The sequence below is a fragment of the Sceloporus occidentalis genome, unplaced genomic scaffold (assembly GCF_023333645.1).
Source record: "Sceloporus occidentalis isolate IW3139 unplaced genomic scaffold, rSceOcc1.0.p SCAF_6, whole genome shotgun sequence".
Taxonomy (NCBI): Eukaryota; Metazoa; Chordata; class Lepidosauria; order Squamata; family Phrynosomatidae; genus Sceloporus; species Sceloporus occidentalis.
This window is the reverse complement of record NW_028316986.1, coordinates 93,936,670-93,963,201: the sequence shown is the minus strand read 5'-3', so window position 1 is coordinate 93,963,201 and position 26,532 is coordinate 93,936,670. Positions and strand designations below refer to the sequence as shown.

The 26,532-nt window shown below is 39.1% G+C and overlaps 1 protein-coding gene across 1 annotated transcript in view; it reads left to right on the top strand.

Annotated features, from left to right (window-relative positions):
* LAMA2 (laminin subunit alpha 2) overlaps window positions 1–26,532 on the top strand; it is a 609,129-nt gene that overhangs the window by 423,458 nt on the left and 159,139 nt on the right. The window contains exons 25-29 of the mRNA XM_089530405.1: window positions 4,006–4,149; window positions 10,709–10,888; window positions 12,005–12,193; window positions 12,291–12,424; window positions 22,700–22,817. Of these exons, the coding sequence (XP_089386531.1) occupies window positions 4,006–4,149; window positions 10,709–10,888; window positions 12,005–12,193; window positions 12,291–12,424; window positions 22,700–22,817 (765 nt within the window). The remainder of the gene's footprint in view (window positions 1–4,005; window positions 4,150–10,708; window positions 10,889–12,004; window positions 12,194–12,290; window positions 12,425–22,699; window positions 22,818–26,532) is intronic.

Genomic DNA, 26,532 nt, shown 5'->3' with positions numbered 1-26,532 from the left:
GAAATGTCACCTTTGTTTTATTTCTCAAGAATTCTAAAAAAGAGAGAGAGAGAGAGAGAGGGTGGGGCACTCCATACAATCACATGCCTTTTAGCCATCTTGTTTATATATTCTAAGTGATTTTCTATGGAGCTTGCTATTTACCACAGTATTAAGCATTTACTTAATTGGGTTTGAAATATGGTGACCATGAACAAAACCTTACTGATCAGGATATATGTAATCAGAGATACTACTTTTCATTCTTCCTGGTAATAACAATCTGAAGAGCTTTTAGTCCTGACTCAGTAGGCAATTCGGACAATATGAGTCTACTTCTGTACTATCCTTTCCAGGTTTTAGAATTACTATTACTGGAAGTTTGCCATGAATCTGGAATAATTTCACTCTCTAAAAATACTATTAAACAATCTAGGTGTCAAAAACATTATTAAACAGTGTAGTCAGTCTAGGTGTCAGCAAATCAGAAAATAAATCTTATAAAAGACTAATGAAAAGGCATTTCATTCTGGGGCTTTGTTATACTTTAACTGTCTAATTACTTTTTTCATCTTCTCTTCAGCAATTTTTTCATTTAATTCTTCTCTATGTATAGATGAGAAATGATTAATCTGAATTTTACTAAGAAGCTTATTCCATGACATTTTAATTCTGCTTACCTCTATCCAGTTTAAACATTAATTTGGGTGGTATCCTGATGTTATGAGACAGTTTCTGCCACCTAATTTGCTGCCCAAATACAGCCTTGGTCCATCCCTGCTTCCAGGAGTGCTATGCCAGCCATTTTCTCAAGCCAGAAAACTCCTGAATCTGAAAAGAGCTGGGAGGAGCAGCTCTGGAAGTGGGGATGGACCCAGGATGTATTTGGACAGCAAATTAAGTGGCAAAAACCATCTGATAAAATCAGGATGCTGCCCAAATTAAGATTTAATCCAGATAGTGGTAAAATGAATTAAAATGCCATGGGATAAACTCCTAAGAATAGACTTCTTGATAGTAGTTCAAAAATGTTGACTATTTTGTTATTTAATGTGTTTATTTTTTTATTCCTTTGCCTGAGTATAACGCAGTTGCTAACAGCCTAGAACCCTTATTGCCATGCTCACACTATTTTTGACTCACTTATAAGAGAGCTTTCTTAATTCTGTCAGTCTCTAAACTGTCTAATTCATGACATTTTGTCTGTAGTTGTCCTGTTTGTTTATGTTTTTCTGCTAGTTTTGGTCAAATTTATACATCTAATCACTCACCTGTAATTACAGGTTTTTAGTTTAAAACTATCCCTCCTATGCCATCTACTTGGTATTTTACTGAACAGTTGTTAAACAATAAATGCCTAAATGAGGGTGCTAAAATCATACTTTGAGATTAATTAAACTCCTGATATGGATTATAGGATTGTTGAGGATGCTATGAAGGCTACTTTTAGGAGTGTCATAGTAAAATAAGATTAAATACAACATAAAAATAAATTGACATGTATGAAGAATCTACAAAGTGATATAGAAATGGAGAAAACATAATTTCATCATTTCAGATCCTTTCAACTTCTGTTTTGCTTTATATGTGCTAGGAATGATTCAAGTGAAATAAGAATCCCTGGTAATGTAATGGTTACTTGATGAACAATGTTGTTGTTGTTGTTGTTGTTAGCTGTCTTCTAGTTAACCTTGACTCATGGTGACCCTGTGAATGAGAAATCTGCAAGATCTCTTGTCTTCCTAGCATTATTGTCTTTTCTAACTTTTTAATGGTGTATTCAATAATCAACTATTTCAGCATTTTAAATTAGTCTTCAGAGATTTGGAACTATGACTTCCCTGTCCATTGGTGACCTCTTCAATTGAGTCTATCCATGTGGCATGCAGTCTTCCTCAATTTCTACTACTTTCTACCTTTTCCCAGCATTATCGTCTTTTCTAATGAGTCATGCCTTCTCATGATGTGGCGAAAGTATGACAGAGTCATTTAATCATCTTGGCTTCTAGGCTTAATCTGTTCAAGGACCCATATGTTTATCTTGTTGGCTGTCCATGGTATCCTCAACACTCTTCTCCAGCACTACATCTCAAATGAGTTGATCTTCTTTATATCTATTTTTTTCACTATTCATCTCTCACATCCATAACGTATTTTCCGGCGTATAAGACGACTGGGCATATAAGACGACTCCCAACTTTTCTAGTTAAAATATAGAGTTTGGGATATACTCGCCGTATAAGACTACCCCTCTTCCAACGCACACCAAATAAAAATTTAAAAAACATCAGATTTGTTTTCAATATGGTAATTTTAATTCAAATGCTTATGACACGCAGGTACTTAGCAGGAAAACTTGTTGTATACAAAGCCTGCTTGGATCGGTCCCTGCCTGCCCAACCCTCCCTGTCTCCAAGACTATCAGAGCGGTATTGCAAACATGTCTCTTTTTTTCATACCCCGGGCGTCCTGGATGCCTGCAGCTTGCTCCGTCCTTCAGTTACATATGCGACGACTGCAGATTCTCCAGTCTGGCTTAGAAGTTTCAGCACCTGCCCTATAAGATGACACCTGGCGTATAAGATGACCCCTGACTTTTGAGAAGATTTTCCTGGGTTAAAAAGTAGTCTTATATGCCAGAAAATACAGTACATATTGATAGGGAATCAGTACTTGCCTAAAATGAGTGTTTCTGTTTTAAGAAGTTAATCATTAGTTAACTTCTATTAACTATTTAACAAGTTGTTCACAGGCACTGTATCTCAAGAAGGGGCATCACTAGGAGGCTGGGGGGGGGGGTTGCCACACTAGGTGACACCCTAAGCAGGGGTGAAACCACTGCTCCCTGAACATCTGCCTTTTAACAGAAATGGGCTTTGCGTACACCTGCATCCCCTTAAAACACTGAAGAGAGAGTGTGAGTGGAACAAACTCAATGGGAAGAGAAAGGAGAGACTCCATGGTTTTTAAAAAATAAAAATAAAAAATTAATTATTATACTTACATTTTCTTTAAAAATATCACATCCTATGCAATTTTCACTTTAACCCCATGACACAATGCACACACACACACATTTAGGCTATGTGTGTGATATTGTAATTTAAGGGTATGCTAATTGTTTATGTCACAACTATTGTCATTATATTCAGTGATATATGGGAATTAAGATTTATGAGTAACACTAGTACATAAAACATTACTAAGGATTCTGTATAGTGTGATATGGGAGGAGGTCAATAGGTGGGGGTGACACCATGGGTAACTGCACTAAGTGACACCAACCCTAGTAATGTCACTGATCTCAGATTTCTCCAGAAACTGTATATTTTCACTTACAGTCAGGATCAACTGGGTTTCTAGATGTTGGACTGCAACTCTCACCAACCCTAGTTCACATGGCCAGAGGGATCACAGCAGTTGCAATCTAAAAACTCCTGAGTCGGGATGCAGTTGCCCACTCTTGATCATTTGGTACATTTTTAAAATGTACTTTGTATATGTTGTTGTTGAGTGCCTTTCAGTCATTTCCAACATATGGAGACCCGTACACAAACCTATCACAGGGTTTTCTTGGAAAGTTTTCAGAGGGGTTTGCCACTGCCATCCACTGAGGCTGAGAAAGTGTGACTTGCACAAAGTCACCCAGTGGATTTCCATGGACAAGCAGGGATTTGAACCCTAATCTCCAGAGTTATAATTCAATACCCAAACCATCACACCACACTACTCTATGTACTCCTTTGCTGAAGCTGCTTATTGATCTGATCCAGTATGATGCAGATTTCACATTAAATTGCGATCACAACCTGGTCGTAAGCTTCTTTTTAAAAAAAGGACAGCAGGTAAGGGAAACATTTTTGTAAGTGCTTAAATTATTGCAGATATTAAGTTTTATTCTGCAAAAGACAGCATGTTTACCACATATCCATCCTACTTTAAGAACCTTATGGTGATAGTCAGGCTTGCTGTGTCTTTGTGTATGCTGTATGTTCATTAAAGCCTTCTCTTCTGTTTCTACAATAGATGAATGTGGAAGGTATCTACTGTGACAGGTGCAAACCTGGCAGGTTTGGACTCTCTGCCAGGAATCCACTTGGCTGCAGCAGCTGCTACTGCTTTGGCCTGACATCGCAGTGCAGTGAGGCAAAGGGCCTGGTCCGTATGTGGGTGAGTAAGGGACTATTGAGCCATGTAATGTGATAATGTTGTTTCCTGCTGGTGTCTTTTACTCAGACACAGGGATAGTAGTAGGAAATATGTGTGGGTGGGTGGGGGGGGAATTTCAGTGATTTCCCCTTGTGTATTTCAAGAAGCAGGAGCAAGATCATGTTCTATTAGTCAATCAGGGCCAAACATTCACCAAAAGTCTCAGATAAGATAACGGATGTCAAGCTCCAGAGGAAAGCTATTAAAACCTAGGAAAAAGCAATGTAGTCAGGTCTGGGGAAATTGTCCTATGAGTGTGTAACACTCTTCATTTTTCAAATGTGAAACAGTGAGGAAAATCAGAATTTCCCAGTTTTACCTGGATGAACCATATTTTGAGAGGCTTTATGTCTAAATTTTTGAAGAAGATTATGGTCTGGCAAATGTTTCTTTTATATTGATGATGAGCTCTTAAAAGTTCAAGGAACTTGCCATTTGGTAGATGAATGATAATAGATTGGCCATTTTACATATCTGGTTTTTGTACATATTTATCATGAGAGGATGGCATTCTGCATATTTATAGATTATTATACAAGTTTATTATGATGTAGGTTGTCATGTCTGCTGGAGTAGAAGAATATCAGCCCATCTGACCTCTAAAAGATGGTGGGTGAATTAAGATTATCCTGATTAGAAACTGAGTATGAGAAATCACATGTATGCTATTAGCAGGTTTTATGCTGTTTTGATGATACCTTAAAGGGCCGTGCAAATTTATGGTGCTATATAAATAAATATTATTAATAACAATAATATTTGGGTGAGGTGGAGGGGGAGGGAATAATGCTTAAAATATATGCAAATATCAGAAGGGGGATAAATGTCCATCTGGTAGCACTATGTAGAACAGAAGTGGATTATTCTCAGAGTAAGATGGCTCCCCATGACAAAGCTGAATGATGAAGTTCAGGGGAGGGGGGCAAAATCCTGCCCCAAAGCCTGCTCTGTCCCAGGTGTCATTTTACTGTTTTGTATGCACAGATAACCATAGAGTTTTGTGCCCTCCATCTGCAGAGAACACCCCATGCAATGTCTGATCAGAGATATCAGAGGGCTTTCCCCCATCTGCAGCTTGCCTTCTCAACTGCATGGTAAGGTAGATAAGGGATAGCTCTTGGAGAATGGGAGGGGCTTCAAGTAAAGAGCAGGATGTTTCCCAAACTCCTTGGAGGCAATATCTCAACCCTTCATTTTTTGGGGGGGGTTTCGGGCCACATAGCCCGAAAAACCCACAAAAAACTATGGATGCCAGCCATGAAAGCCTTCGCCTTCACATCTCAGCCCTTCCTCAGTAAAATCAGGCCTATGGGCAGGACTCTTCTGCCTGATGCAGAATTATTTAGGGGCCCCTTTTAATGCTTCAATAATGCAATGCTGCTGTTTTAAGAAAACAGTTTCAGTGTTGTGGTGTTTTGGCAGATGCTCTGTAGCCAACAGTGCAGGACTTTTTCAAAAGAGGAGGGGAAATGAGAGGAGACAGCAATTGCATTGTTTGTTGCTTTTATTGATGATTTTGTGCTACATTTTTGTTGTCCACCTAGATTCTACCATTTTGTTGATCCGGGTTAGCATTATCCTATTGTGTGTTACAGAGGTTAGATATTCTGATTCAGCATGTCTGATATAGGCTAATTTTTTCCACCTGGAAGTGCCCTTTGAAATCATAACCTTGATGACCACTCTCTAGAACTCATTTGTGCCCCATTCTGCTTATCACAGTTACAATGTGTTATTGACAATTTGGGGGGAAAGGCAATGGTAATATATGATGATAAGACTGTTAGCCAAGTAAAGTGATTTTTGTATCCTCATACCTGTGAATTTTTCTGTTTAACTAATGGGATTTATTTTAACTGACATGGATGGGGCTGGTCTGTGACTGTATTTCACCAAGAAAAGAGGAGAAGAAGAATTTTCATATATTCTTCATGAGTACATTACAAAAGGGATATCCAATCATGTGCTTCACTACATGGATATTTGTTGTTGTTAACTACCTTCAAGTCAATTTTGACTCATGACAACCCTATCAGTGAGACACCTCCAAGCCCTCCTGTCTTCAACTGCTCTGCTCAGGTCCTACAGACTTAGGGCCATAGCCTCACTGATTTAATCTATCCATCTAGTATGTGGCCTTCTTCTATTTCTCCTACTCTCCACCTGCATTATTGTCTTTTCCAGTGAGTCGTGTCTTCTCATTATAAAGTACTTTATAAAAAAAAACCTAAAAACCTACATTAAAAATTCATTTGTATTTCATTTTTTAAAAATAAATGGTTTAGGACAAGGATTGCCAGAAGCGTAGATGTACTTTTTGTGTTTTTTTAAATCATTAAATTAAAGTGAAGTGGACTTCCAAAAAAAATCTATTTGTAAGATTTCACATTACATAACAAAAGGGAAAAATAGTCATTCAATATTTAAAACAATTTACTAGTTTTAAGTCTGAGAAAAATGTAATCTCCTCTTGTGCCTTCAAGTCACCTGTTGACTTAAGGCAACTCCATGAAATTCATAGGGTTTTCTTAGGCAAGGAATAGCCAGCAGTGGTTTTGCCAGTTCTAGGGAAGAATTAAATCCTGTTCCTTGTACCCCTTCATGAGCCGCAGCATTGTTTTTAAAAGAGACTGGAAGGAAGAAGGTGAAGAGAAACCCACAAAGGTGATATCATGGGTGCAAAGACATCATGCTGGTGATTTTATCCACTATCTCTTCGACTGTACATGGAATACAAAATCCATAAAAAGAGATTTGGGACACTCATTATACAGTTACCTTTGCTCTATATGGAAATTCAAGCTTTCAAAATTCATGTTCCATCTTGATTCTTCACTGATCAGAACTTTTCATAGAACTTACATCAAGATTTTCAAGTACTCAAAGTACTAGAGAGTGAGGGCTTTTTGTTTAAAAAAAGGGAGGGTGTCATTACTAAAAGATGTGAATAAGCTATTCAAAATGCTGAGCTAGTTCACACATGAATGCTGATCACTTGAAGACTATAGGTTAAATGATGATTTGCATCTGAACAAGCCATCACAGATCAACACCAGAGATAGAACCCAGTGCAATGCTATTTAGTGGAGTAAGTTTACACATTCCGTTGCAAGTATTCCAGTGTTAATCAGTTGTTGAAAAATAAAGAAATGTGTGTGATAGGAAGTACCCAGCCACCCACATTTACATTCAAGGAAAAGTGAAACTCTGTATTCAGTTGTACTTGGGCTGTCCTCAGCCCAAATTTCATTCAATTGTCATGGTTTTGAAAAAAATAGGTTACTAATGAGCAAATTTGGAAGAAAGTCCCAGTGTTGTCAGTGGAATTTATTGACCAATAAGCTTGCTTAGGATTGCATCCAAAGATAATTAAAGTTTCACCTCTCCTGCATGCCTTTTCCCATACATGCACATGCACACTTTGAAAGATGCAAGCGTATGTGATGGAAAATCTCCCTAATGATCAGTTATCCCTCTTTTGAATCTCTTATTTAAATGAGGCTTGCGGTTTCATACAGTTATCCCTGTGAACTTTTATAACTTCAAACTATTCCAATCTATTTTAGAACAGACTGAGTGCAAGTGGCAAGCCCTCTGATACACAGGTACCATGACACTGAGGCAAACATTTGAAATACTTTGTGCATTAACCAGTTTCTTCTTGATTAGCATGTCTAATGCAAAGCAGTCAGGAACACCTCTAGAGTGAAGTCAGGCACTTCATTTTGGCATTAGCACTTCAAAGAAACGTGCTGTCATCTTGGTACTGGGGCTACTGCAAATACAGTAGAAAAATAATAATGTCAGTTCAGGGCTGCTTCTCTGTTAGACAGGCACATTGTGAAGTTTCAGAGACTGATGTTTTTCAAGGATGGTTTTCTTCACTTAATTTAATTGTCACATCTGCTCCACATATTGATGGCAATGGAGAGTGTCTAATACATTCATACAGGCTTCCCTCCCACCTCAGAATCATAAACATGCAGAATTGTAAATTATGCACCAGCTTCTGTGTGTGAGAGCCATTGCCTTACAATTTGTGCAGGGGGGTAAAATCCACATAGAGTTAAAGGATTTTATCACACCTGCCTATTGAATTGTTGCAGTTGTATTGTTGAAGCAATAACACTTCTCATCAATTGTGCTTTTATTATGCTTTGGTGATTCATGGTCTCGCACTCACTCTTCTATACTGCCTCCTTAACTCTCCTTTTTCCCAATATATGCCCTACCCATTGCGTGTATGCCTTCTTGGGAATAGCATATGGGGGGGAAGGGGAGAGCAGGAGAATCATGCCAATTCACCCCACGTGACTGCCATAATATTGGAACTGAAGCAGAAGGCACATATCACACACCTCTCCTATAGAAAAGCAGCTATATTGGGAGCTATTGACATGATATTCCTGTCAATGAAAAGCAGTGATTGAAATACAAAGCATCAAGAGGAGAGACATGACATTGTGAGAAAAGTATTGGCCATAGTAATGCTAGCACTAATTTTGTTGTTGTTGTTAACAGCCATAAAGTTGACTTTGATTTATGGTGATTCTATGAATGAAAGATTTACAAGTCACCCAATCATTAATAACCCTGCTCAGTGGCATAGCTTCCTTGATTGAGTCTATCCATCTAGAATGAGATCTTTCTCTTTTCCTGTTGTCTTTTACCTTCCTTCATTGTCCATTTCACAACTAAACATAGAAATTGGAAATATCATGGCTTGGACAATCCTAAGTTTAACATTCACTGTTATATGTTTACACTTCAGGATCTTGTTCAGTTCCTTTATAGCTGTTCTATTAGTATGCCATCTGTTCCTGGTGATTTATTGCTCCCACATGCTCTGAGTGCATCTTCCACTTTCTAAAATTGGAGGCTCATCGTTAAATGGTTCTTCCTTGAATGAATCTGTCATCATTTCATCTTTTCTATATAATTCTTCATTATATTGTTTCCATCATCTTTTTATTTCTACCTGGTCATGTAATGCAATGGTTCTCAAACTCTTTACCTTTTTGAGCCCCTTTACAGCTACATGTTGATATCACACCTCAACATAATATATAAATAAGTTTCTTTGTTTAGTGTGTGTATTTTCATTTGCATATTCATCTGTATTCATGAATATACATCAGTACATCCAGGCACTGTCTTGTCCCAAGAATGATGGGACTGGTGGGGGAATAAGAAGTGGCAGCCCAGGATAGGCCCTGCCAGAGGACACGATCCAGCAAGCTTGTTATCCCTCCTCCTCCTCCTCCTCCTCCTCCTCCTCTTCTCACAGTCTGAGAACTACTGATGTAATGTATTCCCCTGCTGATCGTAGAGCACCCCTATTCTTGGTTTAAATTTACCTTTGATTTTTCAGATCTTATGGAAGAGGTCTCTTCTTCCTTTTTTTGTTTTGTCAGCTTGTATTTTTTCTGTATTGATTATAATAGTTTTCCTTGACCCTGCCCAAAAGTTGTTAATTCAGTCTGATTCTATTTCAGTCACTTTGTATTTTTGCTTCTTCTCTAACTTTTACTCTTAAATCTGATTGCTTAAAGAAAGTGTTTGTGATTAACAAACTCACAAAATTCATTCAGTCACTCTTATATCCTCTGTGGATCCTGGGCCAAAATTTCCTATCATCTGATTTTGCTGTTTTCTACTTTTGCATTCCAGTTGCCTATAGTTAACAACAAGTCCTGTTTTGGTGTATGATCAGTTTTCTTCTGGATCCCAGCATAGAATCTTTTAATTTTTTCTTCTTCTGACTCTGTAGTTGGAGCATAAACCAGGATTATGATTATACTGATGATTTCCCTCAAAGTCTTTCTGCTATTATTATCAGGCTTTGCATTATATCATTTGACTACTTTTTCTACACCTCTCCTCACTATTAATGCCACCCATTTCTACTTAGATTTTCATTTCCTGAGTAAAAAATTGTGTAATTATCTGGCTGTAAGTGTCTCATTCCTGTCTGCTTTAGCTTGTTCACCCCAACTATAGCAATGTTTATACATTCCATTTCTTTTCTATCTCCCCCCAATTCATGCTTCTCATATTCTCTGCTCCTATAATATGTGTTGTGCAGCTTCAGTGTCACCCCCACCCCCCACACACACTGCTGCTGCCGCCTAGTAGCTATGTGACACATTTAGTCTGGCTCTTCCACAAAAGCCTGTCTGAGATGGGAGACCCTACCAGCAGCACTGCTGCCATTAGCATAGCCTCTTGCTTCACAAGAACATGCAATCCCATCACAGTGGAAAGGTAATGTTATTAATGAGCTAGCACTAATATTGAAAACATTTTTGGCATGATCTGCTGTTTAACTGTGCTAAGTATGTGTCTACCACAAACCATTAGTTTGTATCTGATTCCAAGTTTTGGATCCTGAACTTCTGTTCTAAAGTATGATCCCTAAAGCCTCCTTATACCTGCCTTAAATTACTCATAAATTGATGTTTTGTCTAGAAAAAAAGAAAAAACATTTTATTTTTTGTCTCATCTCTTCAATTATCTACAGTTGACTCTTAAGCCAGACCAAGTCATCCTTCCTCTGGTTGATGAAAGTGTCCAGCACCGAACTGTCCATGGAATTATATACCAGTATCCAGAGACAATTGCAAATATCGACTTGGTGAAGCAAGAGTTACGCTCAGAACCATTTTATTGGAGACTTCCAGAACAGTTTGAAGGACGGAAGGTAAAGAATATGAATTATAATTAAAGTTGTAATTTCCCAGTTGTTGTTACTGTTGTTCTGTTCCTTTTATTGGAACGGTTAGACAGGACTGAAATGAATAAACTGTCATGACTGTTTTTCCACAGCCTTAGCTATGAATTGTCTGTTGAACAACAGTGTCCAAAAAAAAAAAATACAAGAAAGTATTAGAAAATGTTGTTGGGAAAATTCTATCTTACATACAATCTGACTTTTTCAGCATGTAATTCTCTGGCATTGTCATTTATACTACTCTCCATTAAGTACCTATTTTGAAAGGCAAAAAATAAAAGGGCTGGAGCCCTATTTATTATTTTTGTCCTGGGTTGAGGCTAGCTCCATTGGAATACTTGAACAACGCTCTTTAATAACTGTGGTAGAGACATTTATGCTGACCCAGGCTGAATTGCAACCAACTAAGTATTGAGGTAAATATTAAGACAGTACAGTGCTATATTCTGTTCTGCCTGTGGCTATGGTTGACCTGGATCAATTTGGGATTATCCTTAAAGGAACACAATCTCCTTCTAGCTGACCTAACCTTGCCAGCCATAGTGAGAGACTGAGAGATGCATTTGGGAAGCATGGTTTAAAAGGCTCCTGCAGCATCCACCATATTGAAATGTGCTTCAGGTTAGCTTGATGTAAGATGGCGTGAATTTTCAAATTCCAGAGGGGTTGACTTGATAGTTTGCTCCAGGAAAAATAGATATGCTAGAAAACTAACAAATGCTTTTTCAAATGTCTATACAGACATATCCTGGACAGTTTGTTTCTTTAAAAGAGCATGGGAAAATGGGCTGTACAGTTTCATCTAAAGCCATTATGGACATTTGTGGGTCCACAAGATTGGGCACACAAAAGAACTTGTCTGATTAGGTCTGTGCTAATTAAAAACATTCATATTTTCAACATTTTACAGTGTGCATTCACCAACAGCTACATAATGTTTAGGTCCAGAGAACAATGTTTTGAGATATTTCATTTCATTTTATTCTCACTATTTGAACATGCATGCCCTGCAGAAATGTTTTTGATTCTGTAGTTTTTGGCTTTGATTTCCTATAAATATTTATATGGTTTGTTTTTCTTTGTTAGTTGACAGCTTATGGAGGAAAGCTGAAATATGCTATCTTCTTTGAAGCACGAGAAGAGACTGGCTTTGCAACCTACAACCCCCAGGTCATCATCCAGGGTGGGCCTCCCACACAAACGCGAATTATTGTCAAGCATGTAGCTGCTCCTCTGAATGGTCAATTGACAAGGCATGAGATAGAAATGACAGAGGTAATTTTTCAGTCCACCCTGTTCAAGAAGTTATGTCACTGACACTTTGTAAACTGTTAAATCATGAGTGCATATTACCTTGGTGTTTCCTTTTCAGCATGAGTGGAAATACCACGGGGATGGCCCAAGGGTCAGTAGAACTGTGACCCATGAAGACTTCATGGATGTCCTGTACAACATTCATTACATACTTATTAAGGCTACTCATGGCAGCTTCATGAGACAAACCAGGTAACCATTTTGTACCAACTTGATCAGGTTAGACCCTTTAAGCATTATATATTCAAATAATGTTTATCAATTGTGATAATGCAATAAAGTGCTTGGAGTAGCATGGCATATGTAGAAATGTACATCAAATAGATCTGAGTTCGAGAAAGGTTGCCATAATCCCATACCAACCTGCCCAGAGAATGGGATCAACAACAGAGGCCCTTTTCACATGCCTGTCACTGAGCTCAGTGAGGACCTTTCATTTCTGGAATCAGGGGTTTGTCAGGGCCTTTCCTTGCAGGTCCTCAGGAAAGCACAAGGACTCCAGCTGTTTCCACTTGCCTTTTCTTAAGCTAGTTTTATTTCTAATGTCTGTTTATTCTATTTTTATAACTTTTTTTTTGCATTATATGGTTAGTGTTTTGTATTGTTTTAATGTTATACACCATCTTGAGAGAGTAATCTGAATATAATTTTAAATAAATAAAATATTTAAAGAACAGTGAATAAAAGAAAGAGATTAAAACAAACAAATAATATAAATTGTGGCCCCCTGGGGCAGGAATATCATACAAACTTACATACAAACAGAATCATAGAGTTGGAAGAGTCCACAAGGACCAGCCAGCCCAACCCCCGCCATGCAGAAACTCATAGAGTTGGAAGAGTCCACACAAGGCACACAATTATAGCACCCCTGACAGATAGCCATCCAGCCTCTGCTTAAAAACCTCTAAAGAAGGAGACTTCATCACACTCCAAGGGAGTGTTTTCCACTGGTGAACAGCTTGTGGACTAAATTTGTCTTCCTGGCTTAGCCAATTGGACCAGGAACTCAGAAAGAGGTCTCTTCCTTTCCATTGAAGCCCACTTTCAAGTCCCTTCCCAAGGCAGAGGAAATGGAAGAGGAAGTGAACCACAGTTCAGTGAGTTTCCTGTTGGTTTCCCTCGGAAGCTTAGTTGCTTTGATACTCCCTTGATTTGCCTTCTTGGGAAGATGAAGGAAGAATGAAGCTGAGCAGAGGCAACCAGCAGTTCAGGAAACTGCTGAATCCCAGCTTTGGAATTCTGCCAGCTCTGGGACAGCTGGCTGAGTATGGTTCACCATTCCTTCATGAAGTAAGGGATATGCAAAGTCTGCACCTCAGTAGGGTTCTGTGGATTTGCCCAGCTACAGAAAACCTGCAAGGGGGCGGGGGGGGGGGGGATACAGCTATCCAACTGAGATCCCAGCTGGATGTGCCTGTAATTCAGAACCACAAAACAGAAATTAAAACTAGAATTTCAAGTGTGCACAAAAAAGTGCACTCCATCTTTGGGGCCAAAAAGGGAGTAATCATGCCACCAGAAATATGAAGGGGAAACAGTTGGTCATTTGAGGACATTGTTTGGAGTGGGCCTTTTCTAGGTCTTAGGGGACCTTTTTTCAAAACCAGAGGTGGCTAGTCAATGGCTTCTGCTTTTGAAAACAGGGAAGGGGAGAATGGTCAATCACATCCCTGGAGGCTTAACTTACACTATTAGAAGCTGTACCCCATTCTGCTCCAACCTTAGAAGGCCCTACTCCTAACAAAAGTTGTTCTATCTAGATGGATACAAATCTATCAGTTCCACTTTCTTCCATATTCATTTTTAAAAAAAATCTACATATGGAAAAATTTGAAAAGTTATTTAAGCATCCACAGATGGTTTTCAGTCGGGGCCATTGTTTTCAATGGGGGTGCATGCACATTGCCAAATTAGCTGCTGCATGAATGTTGTACCCACAATTGAGGATAATCGGACTTGAGATCCTGTGTTTTTCCTTATCTGCGGGAGGTGGGGGTCTGGAATGGATCCCCGCAGATAGGAAGAGCAGACTGTATAAAGAAAAACCAAGTTGAATAAAATTGTCATCCAGTACTTGGCTAGATGGACCTGCTATCTAACTCAGATCTGGGAAATTCAGAGCTGTGCCTTCCTTGTTTGACTCAAACAACCTGTAATTCATTCTTCTTTTTATCCCACTGTTTTCCACTTTGCCGAGCATTATTGTCTTCTACTATTGTCTCATGATATATCTAAAGTATGATAGTCACAGTTTAGTCATGCTAAATTCTAGAGACAGTTCAGGCTTGTTTTGTTCTAGGATTCATTTATTTGTCTTTCTAGGAATCCGTGGTATCTATAGAACTCTTCTCCAGCACCACATTTCAAATGTGATGATTTTCTTCCTGTCAGCTTTCTTCATTGTTCAGCTTTCACACCTATGTATAGAAATCAGAAATACTATAACATGGATAATTCTGACTTCAGTATTCAATTATATATCTTTATATTTTATCTTATCTAGTTCATTCATAACGGCCCTTCCAAGTCCTAGTCTGATTTCTTCACTATAGACACCATATTGATTTATAACTGTAGAAAGGTATAAAAGGTCTTTGACTGCTTCAGTGTTCTCATCATCCATTTTAAAATTGTGTAAATCATCTGTGGTCATTATTTTTGTTTTCTCAGTGTTCAACTATAACTCCACTTTTGCACATTGTTCCTTAATTTTAATTAATTTTTACAGCAAGTGATATGGTATCATCTGCATATCTTGAATTGTTGATATTAATCCCCAAGTTTTCATGTTTCCTTTCTCTGTCTAACCCTGCTTTCCATATGCATATAAATTAAACAGATAGGGTGATAAAATTCAGCCTTGCTTGAACCCCTTGCTAATTTGAAACCATTCCACTTCTAAATACTGTGTCTTGACAGTGGCCATCAGCTGCTATGGCACACCCATTTCCTTTATAGCAGGCCATAATTTCTCATGGTTTGTACAATCAACGGCTTTGCTGTAACCTATAAAGCACAGGCTTCTAATTCTTTGTTACACTCTATTATCCAATTTATATTTGCAATATGCTTCTTCCTTTTATGAACTCAGTTTGGACAGCTGGTATTTCTTGTTTCATGTATGCAGTGACTCAAGTGGTTAAGACACTGACTCTGTTGATTGCAAGATTGGCAGGTTGGCAGTTGGAGGCCTGGGTGCCGCATGATGGGGTGAACTCCCATCACTAGTCCCAGCTTTTGCCAACCTAGCAGTTCGAAAGCACGCAAATGCAAGTAGATAAATAGGTACCACTCCAGTGGGAAGGTAAACAGCATTATGTGCAATCATGCTGGCCACATGATCACAGAGTAGTCTCTGACAACACTGGCTCTTCGTCTTAGTAATGGAGATGAGCACTGCCCCCTATGGTCAGGTACGACTTGACAACCTTGTCAACGGGGAATACCTTTACCTTTACTTTAAAAATATTTCTTGTAAAATCTTTATTGGCATGGGAGATTAATGCAGGTCTGATGGTTGCTACATTTCCTGATGTCCCATTTCTTGGGATTTGAATATATATTGATTGTGTGCCGTTGTTTTTTTTTCTGCATTTTTTGACACATTTTTGTTACAGTTTGAATGGATTCTGGTCCCTACACCTTGAAGAGGTTGTTCTCACTAGGTGAAACCCCGCGTTCTGAATCGAATCCAAGGAGTGGCGTTCCTATTAGGATCCTATTTAAACCTAGAACGGTTCTAGAGCAACCCGCAATCGTCTCCACTACAAATCGAATTGTAGAGCGGAATAAAATTTTGATTCGAGCTTTCCTCATTTAACACGTGTTAAAAAAACACTAGGGTCTGACCTACATTTTTCCATTGATTCGATTTAGGAACCGGAGCATTTAAATAGGAACGACAGTCTTTGAAAGCGTTAGATGGATGGGAGGAGCGGAGTGCGATGGGGCTGTCCTTGGGGGAGTTGCCCTTTCTGTCCCCATCCGTCATGGCTGTCGCCATTTTTGCTTCCCTCACCCCTTTGTCCGCTGCGGTCTTTCAATAAGAGATAAGGATTATTTTTATTTTTTATTTTAATGGTTTACAGGCGCTTAATCTCTTCAGCTCTTTAAACACCTGAAGTCCCGGCTGCTCAAGGCTTCCCCCGGTGGATTGCAACCTCCCCTCTGTGTGGGGAGAGCCCATTTCTAACGGAGGAGAGGCAGGGAAGGGATGGCTCCTCGCGAGGAGACATTCCCTGCCCGCTTGGGCACTGATCTCGCCCAGACAGGGAAGGGAAGGCTCCTCGCGAGGAGGCATCTGATCTCACCCAGGCTCTGATCAATGGGGGGGGGATAGCCTTTCTCCCTCCATTTCTCAAATGGAATCTGCCTTCTCCTCCAACCCTGGAAAGAGAATCTTTGGGAAGAGTGCTCCCTCCCTGCTTTTCCAGCAGCCTCCTTCATTGATCTCTGGGCTCTCTGAATGGATTCTCCCATAGTTCCTCTGGAAAGAGCTTCGCTTTTTGCCAGCAGCCTCCTTCGTTATCTCTGTGCTCTCTGAAGGGATTTTCCCTGGCTGTCTTGGGAGAAAGGATGCTGCCCTCCAAATCCTATCCCATAGTTCCTCTGGAAAGAGCTTCGCTTTTTGCCAGCAGCCTCCTTCATTATCTGTGCTCTCTGAAGGGATTTTCCCTGGCTGTCTTGGGAGAAAGGATGCTGCCCTCCAAATCCTATCCCATAGTTCCTCTGGAAAGAGCTTCGCTTTTTGCCAGCAGCCTCCTTCATTATCTCTGTGCTCTCTGAAGGGATTTTCCCTGGCTGTCTTGGGAGAAAGGATGCTGCCCTCCAAATCCTATCCCATAGTTCCTCTGGAAAGAGCTTCGCTTTTTGCCAGCAGCCTCCTTCATTATCTCTGTGCTCTCTGAAGGGATTTTCCCTGGCTGTCTTGGGAGAAAGGATGCTGCCCTCCAAAACCTATCCCATAGTTCCTCTGGAAAGAGCTTCGCTTTTTGCCAGCAGCCTCCTTCATTGATCTCTGTGCTCTCTGAAGGGATTCTCCCTGGCTGTCAATGAAATGGAAACGATGCCAAAAGGTAAATCGCTTCCAAATATTCCGGATTAACGTTACGTCATTCTGACGTACTATTGATTGACAGCTCCAAATAAGGTATGGAGGAGAAGAATCGCTTTATTTAAACACCGATTTCATGCCAAGTAGGAACGCTTGCAGGTAAAAACTTCGATTTAAACAAACAGATGGGAACGATGAACAAAGCGAATCGGATAGCGGGATAAGAACAGTGTTATTTTGAATCGATTTTATTAAAAACGTTGTATTTTAAATCGTTTCAAATCTTAAGTGGGAACAACCCGGAAGCAGCTCTATTGGTATGCCATCTGTTACTGATTATTTATTTCCTTTGAAATTCTTTTCCACTTTGCTTTTTAAAATTGTGGGGTATTCTTCAAATTGTTCTTCTTTGAAGGAATCTGTCATCATGTTATCTCTCTTATATAGCTCCTCAGTTTACTGCTTCAATTGACTTTTTTTTTTGTCCCAGTCAGTTAATGTGTTCTCTCGTTGGTCATATAGGACTGATACCTACCGGCACAAAGCGGCGTGGCGGTGGCAAAATAAGGGCTTGGTGTGGCTCAGCATCCACATTCGCTGAGCCCTTATACCGTTACGTCATAAGGCTATGGCCCCATCCACACGGGGCGCAGCCTGGTGACGTAAGCGTGCCAGAGCACCCAAATGGCTCTACCAGGAAGCGGCCTCTGGCCATCCCTTTCTTCTCGTCTGTCTTGCACCTATGTATCTCTACCCTTGGTTTGAATTCCCCTTTAATTTCTCACATCTTCTGGAAAAGATCTCTTGTTGTCTTCTTCAGTTTCTATGCACTTATTATTATAATAGTTCTCTTTGTCCCTATGTACAAGTTGCTGAATTGTTGTATCCAGGATTCTGACCCTATTTCTGTCACCTTTTACTTTTATTTCCTTTTATTCCTTACTGCTTGAAGAGTTTCACTTGTCACTAAATAAGGCTTTTATTTCCTTTTGGCTGCAATAATGTCTTTTTCTATTCCTCCCCCACAATATTGGGATTCCAGTCCCAAATTCTTCTGCTTCCCTCTCCATTAGTAATGCAAATCTATTCTTCATGTGGTCTTTAAATTCTAGAGGGATGTTCTTTAGATTGTATTTTGGCACAGTGATGGACTTCGGGGCTGTACAAACATGCAGCCACCCCTTTACTGACCAGATTGGGGCCGCGGCCACCGCACACTGCGGCCCTGATCCGGCCTCCGGAGGGCGGGAAAAGGAACCGCAAAATGTTGCTCCTTTTTGTGCCCTCTAAAGGGTGTCACAGCCACAGTGGTGCGGCTTTGTGTCGCCCTTTTGGCGCTGCATCGTCTAGATGCAGCACCAGGGTCAAGCCATGATACCACACACCATCTAAAATGGCACGCAGCATCATAGCATCCAGCATGCAGATGCTCCACCGTGACTCCACCCACAGGCCAGCACTTTGTGCCAGTCTGTACCATGCCTTAGTGTATTTCTTTAGCATTATTCTAACTTTCTAAATCTAATCTGCTAATTCTAATTAGCAGTTCATGGTCTATGCCACAATCGTCCCCTAGTCTTGCTTTTCCATCTTCTGTTTCCAATTATGTAGTCTATTTGATTTCTATATCAGTCATCAGTTTACATCCATGTATACAGTGCTCTCTTTGGTCACCTTAAGGATGTGTTTGCAGTGAACAAACTTATCTTCACAAAATTCAGTAAGTTGTTTTCTTGCTTCCTTTCTTGATCCTAGACCAAATTTTCCTACAATGTTTCATTCTGCTTTATTCCCTACATTTGAATTTCAATTGCCTATTATTATTAAATCCTGTTTCAGTGTGTGATGCATTTTCTCCTGCATGCCCATGCAAAATGTTTTGAATTCTTCCTCATGTGTTTCTGTGGTATGATCATAAATCTTGCTTGTTTGTTGTTGTGTGCTTTCAAGTTGTTTCCTACTTATAGTGGCCCTAAGACAATCCTATCCAGGGCTTTTCTTGGCACGATTTAGTTCAGAGAAGCATGTGACTTGCCCAAAGTCACCTAGTGGTTTCATGACCAGACTGGGAATCGAACCCTAGTCTTCAGAGTCATAGTCCAACACTCAAACCACTATACCATGTTGGTACACTGATCACAAATATATTAATAGGCCTTCCCTGGAACCTTATTAACATTCTTTGCCAGACTTTGCATTGCGTCCTCTGACTGTTTTGCTCCAGCTTGCCTCATTATTAAGACCATCCCATTCCTCCATTGATTGTCATTTCCAGAGTAAAACACTGTGTAATTATGGATGTAAGTATTTGATTGAAGAGTTTTATATTGTCTCATTTTATTTTATTTCATTTTATATTGTCTCATTGTAAGTTTTTTTAAGATAAAAGGGTTCATGCTTTACCACTGATTTTTTTTTCTGTACAGTATTAACTCCTTCAGACTTAGCTAAAGTGACACTCTTGTCTCTGAGTGATCCTTTTCCATTGTCAGCCCTCGCTAGTGCTGCTGCCCAGTAGCTTTGGGATACATTTAGTCTGATTCCTTATGAAATGCCTATTGGACTTGGGACACTCTACCAGCAGCAATGCTACTATCAGCATAGCCTGTTCACTGGAGCATGCAACTCAATCATCACACAAAGGTAGTGCCAAGCAGTAGGGTGCATGTGAATCATGGAAAGAAACCATATTCAGGTGTTGGTTATTGTTGTATATAAGTAGAGAGAGCCAAGGGTGCACTTTTCAGCCCCACTCTCTCCCTCCCTGCACACAGAGAGAGATGTGAAAAGGGATTGTAACCACATTTGGCAGAATGTAGGTACAGAGATCTATGTAAACGGAAGGCCTGGCGAGGCAGCACTTCTCATCCCATGGAGTCTTGTAGCCATGTTCTCTTAAAAGTTCCTATTCAGATTCTTTCCTGGTACCAGAAGGAGGAAGGAAATGGAGAGTGTGCAACAATGAACACCTAAATTTGGCTGCAGTAACACACTAAGGCCCAAATGCTATTATTAGTCATCAATAGAGTAAACCCATTGAATAATTGGATTTACCTATGTGTTGACCTATCATTCAACAATTAATTTAATGGAGTGATCTACCCAGAAAGATTCTAGCCTATGTGTGTGATTTGGTAGAGAATTATGTGCATATTACTTTCAGCAGCCACAGCTGGTGGCAAAAGGCTGATGGGCTTCTAATTGAACTGTGTGAAACCAAATCTTTTCTGTGACTATTTTTGAATTAATTTTGGCACATGTAAAAATGAGATTGTCTGAAATGTTTGTAAATGCAGCATTGCACATCACTGATGTTGCAGAAAAAACATTATAAAGAAACCTCTTACTGACAGTAGGTTCAAGTGTAAAAATAGCTTAATTCCAGTGGTAGCTTTATATTGGCTATGTAATTTAGCAGCAATACTAATCATCTTTCTGCTATTACACTGAATGATTCAGAGGTTGCCACTAAAAATCTAAAGCCAAACATTTTTCCCTGCTGTGCTAATTTTGTTCTCCCCCACCCCTTTCTCATTTACTGCTCAAAATGGAACTATTTCTTGTATTATATGGCTGGGTTCCTTCACAAAAAAAGTGGACTAAGACAGTCCATCTATTTGAACTGGAACTATGTGTTCCTTTTTCATGTTGATTATTTCAGAATTCTTAATATTGACTGGGGATCACTGTTCAGACTTAGATGCATTAAGTATGCTCCACAAGCAGCAGCCAAATCTCTCCAGAAAGGCAGCTTCTATTAAGCCTGAATTTAAAGTTTTGTGTATTTAGCTGTCCTCATATAATACCTTTTGTTCTATGAGGTTTCTGCTGTCTCCAAAGTACTGATGCTTTTTATATATAGAAGTATGGAAAATGGTTGCTAAGGCATGAGACAATAATGACCGTGTTCCCCCCTTCCTATTTATCCTGTAATGTTTCTCTGACTTGTGCCTTCCAAAGCTCCCTATCGAATGTAGGTATCTACTCCTTTTGCTTTCTACCTCTTATTCCAGGGCCATCCTACTGTTCCTTCTCACCTCACTGAGATTCTTAACTATATATAAACACTCTCACCCACAGAACCATACATATGGAATAACATTTGAACCCTAGTTAGTTGAGAGCAGTAACTCTCCAAGGGTAATATATTCCCCATATTATTGCAAAACTAGAGAGGAGGTCAAAGAGGTTTAGAGAACTGATGCCTGGCCATTTTGTTTCCTTTGGACCAGTGAGAGAAAAATAAGATACAAAGCAAATTCTTTTTATCCTTAGCTTTTTTAAACAAAAAAAATTAACATGCACATATCCCTGTAGATAAATATACTGCTTGTGCATTAGACTTTACTTTCAAATCCATCAAATAATGTGACATCAGCCCACAAATTCCAGACTGCAACAGATGCTTGTGTTTGGTTCCAAGCTCAGGCTGCACTCCTGTTCTGGATCTCCCCACACATAAAAATACACTTTTAAAATTATTTTTAAGAGTTGGTAAAACTAGGTGGTAAATAGCCTGATTTCATACAGATTACTTCTGCATACAGGTACAATCATTATAAGGGCACCACAGAGGATTTGTTATACAGGAACTCAAACTATTGCAGAAACAGTACACAGAGCTTATGTGTGCTGGTCCCCAGATAAGGATCTGACATACAGACACCTCCTGGACAGTAATATCTGAATACTAATAGATTCTATGGTGAAAAGATCCTGTTGGTGACATCTTTCAGAGAAAACTTACTATCTGAGAGGCTCCATCTAATAAGACAGGTATCTACAGTAAAGAATACTCAACTATGCTCCCCTCTCCTGAACAGACATACAGTAATGCCCTTACTGGAGTGATACATATATGTTTATGCATTTGAACATTTATATCAGTTTCTCATGAAATTTGGACAAAATGCTAGATTCTGGCTACATACCTTAAAATATTTTCATAATCTACAATGCCTTTGAAGTTTGTTGAACATCCTATTCATTTACTTTTCTCCCCCTAAGGTTCTGGTAGTTTAGCTTTAAATTAAAAACAAAACAGCACTGAAGGTGAATAAGCAAGTATATTTTACATTAGTTTCACTGGTACAGACTAATAATGACTGAAATGAAGTTAAAGACAGCACTAGCTTTGATCTTTCTTTCAGACAGACCAAAATAAGCATTGTTTTTTTAATGTATATAATCTTAAGAGGAAAAGTAAAAAAGTAGCTGTATTGTTGTATAGTAACTAAATGTAACACAGTGTTAAAGAGTTCCATTAGCTTAGAGGGGGGATGCAGTGTTTTTGAACAATTGACTATGCTGTCAAGAGCTGCTGGGATTTGCAATCCAACAACATCTGGAAAACCACATAATTCTCACTTCTGTATTCACTGGTTATGATTTCTCCCCTTCCCTTTTGCCAGAATTTCTGAGATCTCTATAGAAGTTGCACAGGAGGGAAGTGTATCAGGAAGAACTCCTCGCGCCCAGCTGATTGAGAAATGTGACTGTCCTGTGGGATACTTAGGCTTGTCATGTGAGGTACAGTAACTCTTCCAATTTCTTGTCTCTGCTGCATTCAACCAATCAGTAGCGATTGTCTTTGAAGTCTAGATATTTATAAAGTATACCCTAGAGGTCATCTAATCCATTACTACTTAAAATGATGGTCCTTGGGCTAGTGCTGGTTCCTGAGCCATTGGCTGCCTTCAAGTCCCTGACAAGTTTCCAAGACAGAAAAAAAAATTGTAGTCTATGCCTACAAATTTTGTGCTGGTTCTAGGCACTTCAGGGACCTTCAGAATTTTATTTATTCATTCATTCATTCCTTTCATTTCTATGCTGCCTTTCTCTCAGAAAGGGACCCAAGGTGACACACAAGATAAAAACAGTTTAAAAGACTATACAATAAAAAAATTAAAAACAATTAAAATCATCTAAATTGAATAATCAAGAGGAAAATAATTGCTAGTTCCCCACATCAGATTAGTGCTTAGTGCTTAGTCCAGAATCTACAAGGTGCAATTATGACACTAGACTTTATCACACGGGATGCAAGCATCCTCCTCCCATTATTCAATTGTTATTAAATCCTGTTAATAGCGCGATCAGGAGGAAGATTATCAAACCCCCACATGCTTCTCCCATTCTTGTCCCATCTGTAAAGAGTAATGGAGGCATTATTTACTTTTTACAGACAGAACAAGTGTAGGAGAAGTGCACAGGGGTGTGATAATCTTCCCCCCAATCATGCAATTAACAGGATTTAGTAAAGATTTAAGGATGGGAGGATGACACTTGTCTCCTCTATGTGATCTCTGTTATTACAAATGGCTGCCACCATTCCAGATAGTTTATTATGATTGTTTCTGCTTTATTTATTCTATATTCATCTGCCTGTAACTAGAATATCCCCCCAGCATGCCAAAGTAAGTAGGAGAGTTTCTAGGAGTTGTTTCAGAATTGGAGTATACCCAGTCAGTTGCAGTTTTCAGATCCTATAAACTGCTTGTGATGACCTAGAGTAACATGGCCTAGTGTTGTTGTGTGCCTCAAAGTTATTGCCAACCTATGATGACCTTAAGGTGAACCTATCATGGGATTTTTTTGACAAGATTTATTCAGAGGGACTTTGCCGTTGCCTTCTTCTGAGACTGAGAGAGTTGACTTGCCCAAGGTCATCAAGTAGTTTTCCATGGCTGAGCAGTGATTTGAACCTTGTGTTTATTACTACAAATGGTGAGACCTTCTTGATGCTGGCAACCCAGTTATGTTACATCCTTCTGTTAGGGATCTGGTTGCCCCCACCCCTACCCCATTCTGTCTTTTAGGTATCAGTAAAAACCAATAGTAAAAACCAATGCTGTTGAAAACAGATATTTAATCTATAATACATGATTTAAGATATTTGCAATTTTAGATGTGTAACTTCTTATTTTAAACTTGTGAAGTTTACATATTTATGTAACTGTGTTTTTATGGAAGACTGTTAGCTGCCCTGGGGTGTTATAAGAAACATATGATATAAATTGAATAAATCACACTCCTCCTCCTCCTCTCTTTCCATGCATCCATGCCAAAAATATTGTTGCCATTGTTGTCTATTGTTTTCTCCAAATGCAGGAAAAGGTGAAGAACCTACTGCAGCATGCTGAGGTCCAGCTGATAATGGCTGATTGCCATGCAGTTAGACTTATATATGGCCTGCCAAGCTCTGTCCAAAGTCTTGGGAGACCTACAATCCTGTGAGACTTTGAACATGTTCTGGTGCAAGAATTGTGCCCAAACACACACAAAGCCTTGTGATGACTATGCCATCACAGGACTTCATGGGAAGCTCCAGTGGCCAACCTGGCTGCACTGGTTCAGTGCAAATGTGACTCCTCACCAAGCATTGGAGTAGGTCTTGTCTGCTTTTCTTCGAAGTGCAGTAGACACAAAACAGTCTCCAAAACATAGATTCAAAACACACTGCAGAAATAGTCCAGTTTGAGACAGCTTTAACTGCCCTGGCTCAGAGCTAAGGAATTCTGGCAGTTGTAGTTTGAGGTGAATTTTGACATTTTAACTCATCCTATGCAGCATTCTGTGCCTTGTTGTAATACTGAAAATAGTTTAATTCTGTTCTAATGTTAACTTTTTGTATGTTTTTAATTGTACCGTTCTTTTAAATAGTAATAGGTTGGGAGGGAAACAGGATACAACAACAACAACAATTGTTGTTGTTGTTTATGGGACAACTTTTGAGATGACACTTGAAAGAGGGATGGAATTTGGCAAACACTGCCTTCTCATTTCCGTCAATGGGGGAATCATTTGGCTCTCAGTACCTTCCACGACAAGAGCCTGCCTCAAGTAAGGCAGGATAATGCCAGTGTATGATTCTGTATACCACTGTGGGCTACTGACACTGTGGGTGCTGGCTGTGATTCAGCCATGAAGCTGGTATCATCTTGTGATGGCACTAAAATAGAACTGCTGGGTTATTTTCCCTTCTGTTCAATACATCTCAGCAGTAAAAGCCTCTTGTGCTCTATTTAATTGCATCACAGAAATCAGTAGCATTAGCCAACTAGCATTCTGAGTTTTCCCAGTTCAAACTGGCTTACATTTCTAAGTAGTTTATCAAATTTTGTTCAGGGAGAAGAAAGGATACACATGCAGTGAATATGCTAAAAATGTTTCCTTAATTTAATCATGAAATTTCACTTCATAGAAGCAGAACAAGAGTGTGTAATGTCTTTATTGTATTAACTATCCATAATTTGTTACATTTTAAAAATGGCATATTACTTGCAAACTAATATACTCTGTTATTGTTTTTCAATGAAAAATGTTTTGCAAACCACTCCTAGGCATTTTTACTCATAAATATTCTGAGTTGAAAAATTTAGCTCCTACCTAGAAAGATAAGAAGATGCCCTGCACTGACTTGGACCACTGGTTCATCTAGACCGCTGTAGTTAATTTCCAGAAATGTCTGTATAGAATCAGAGCCATAATATTTCCATCAGTCCCACTGCTATAAACATGTTTATACCATCAAAATTCTTTGAGATAAACATTGTAAAAAAAAGTATTGGAATAGCTATTATTGCATCTATTATTAGAGCCATAGATGTATCATGTTACCCTATAGGGCAGCTGCTGTTTGGAATCATAAAAAGATCATCTTCTGTGAAGAGAATGGTTTAATAAAATGAACTACATTGTCTGGGAGAAAGGAAAGATATGGCTACATGACTTGAGTGAGAAAGGAAGAAGTATATGCAAGGAAGTGAAGACAGATCTGAGACTATCAGTCTATAATTTTAAAAAAAAGATAAGACAAAAAAGGAAACATACTAGGGATTCACTAACTGCCCATCTCTGGGCAATACTAAAATTGTCCTCTGTAGGCACAAAAAACTTGTAAAAATATGGTTGCACATGTCTCCTGTTCCTGTATTATATATAGCACATATACTAATACTTAATAATATCACCATTATCCTCTCTTCATTATTATTAGGTCTTGATTATTTACAAGGCAATTCTTACAGGCTAGTTAAGGATGAAACACATAAGGGAGCAAGAGGAGGGAAGGGTAAAGGAAAAGAGAGTCCGAAGATTTAAAAAAAACTGCCTTTTTTGCATCTGTCAGCCTTGGTTGTAACTTTCAGTATGCTTTCTGATTTTTACTGCTGGGTAAGGAATACATTTTATTTCAAGGGCTAATGGTCCCAGACCATGGCAGCATTTTTATTATTTTGAATCA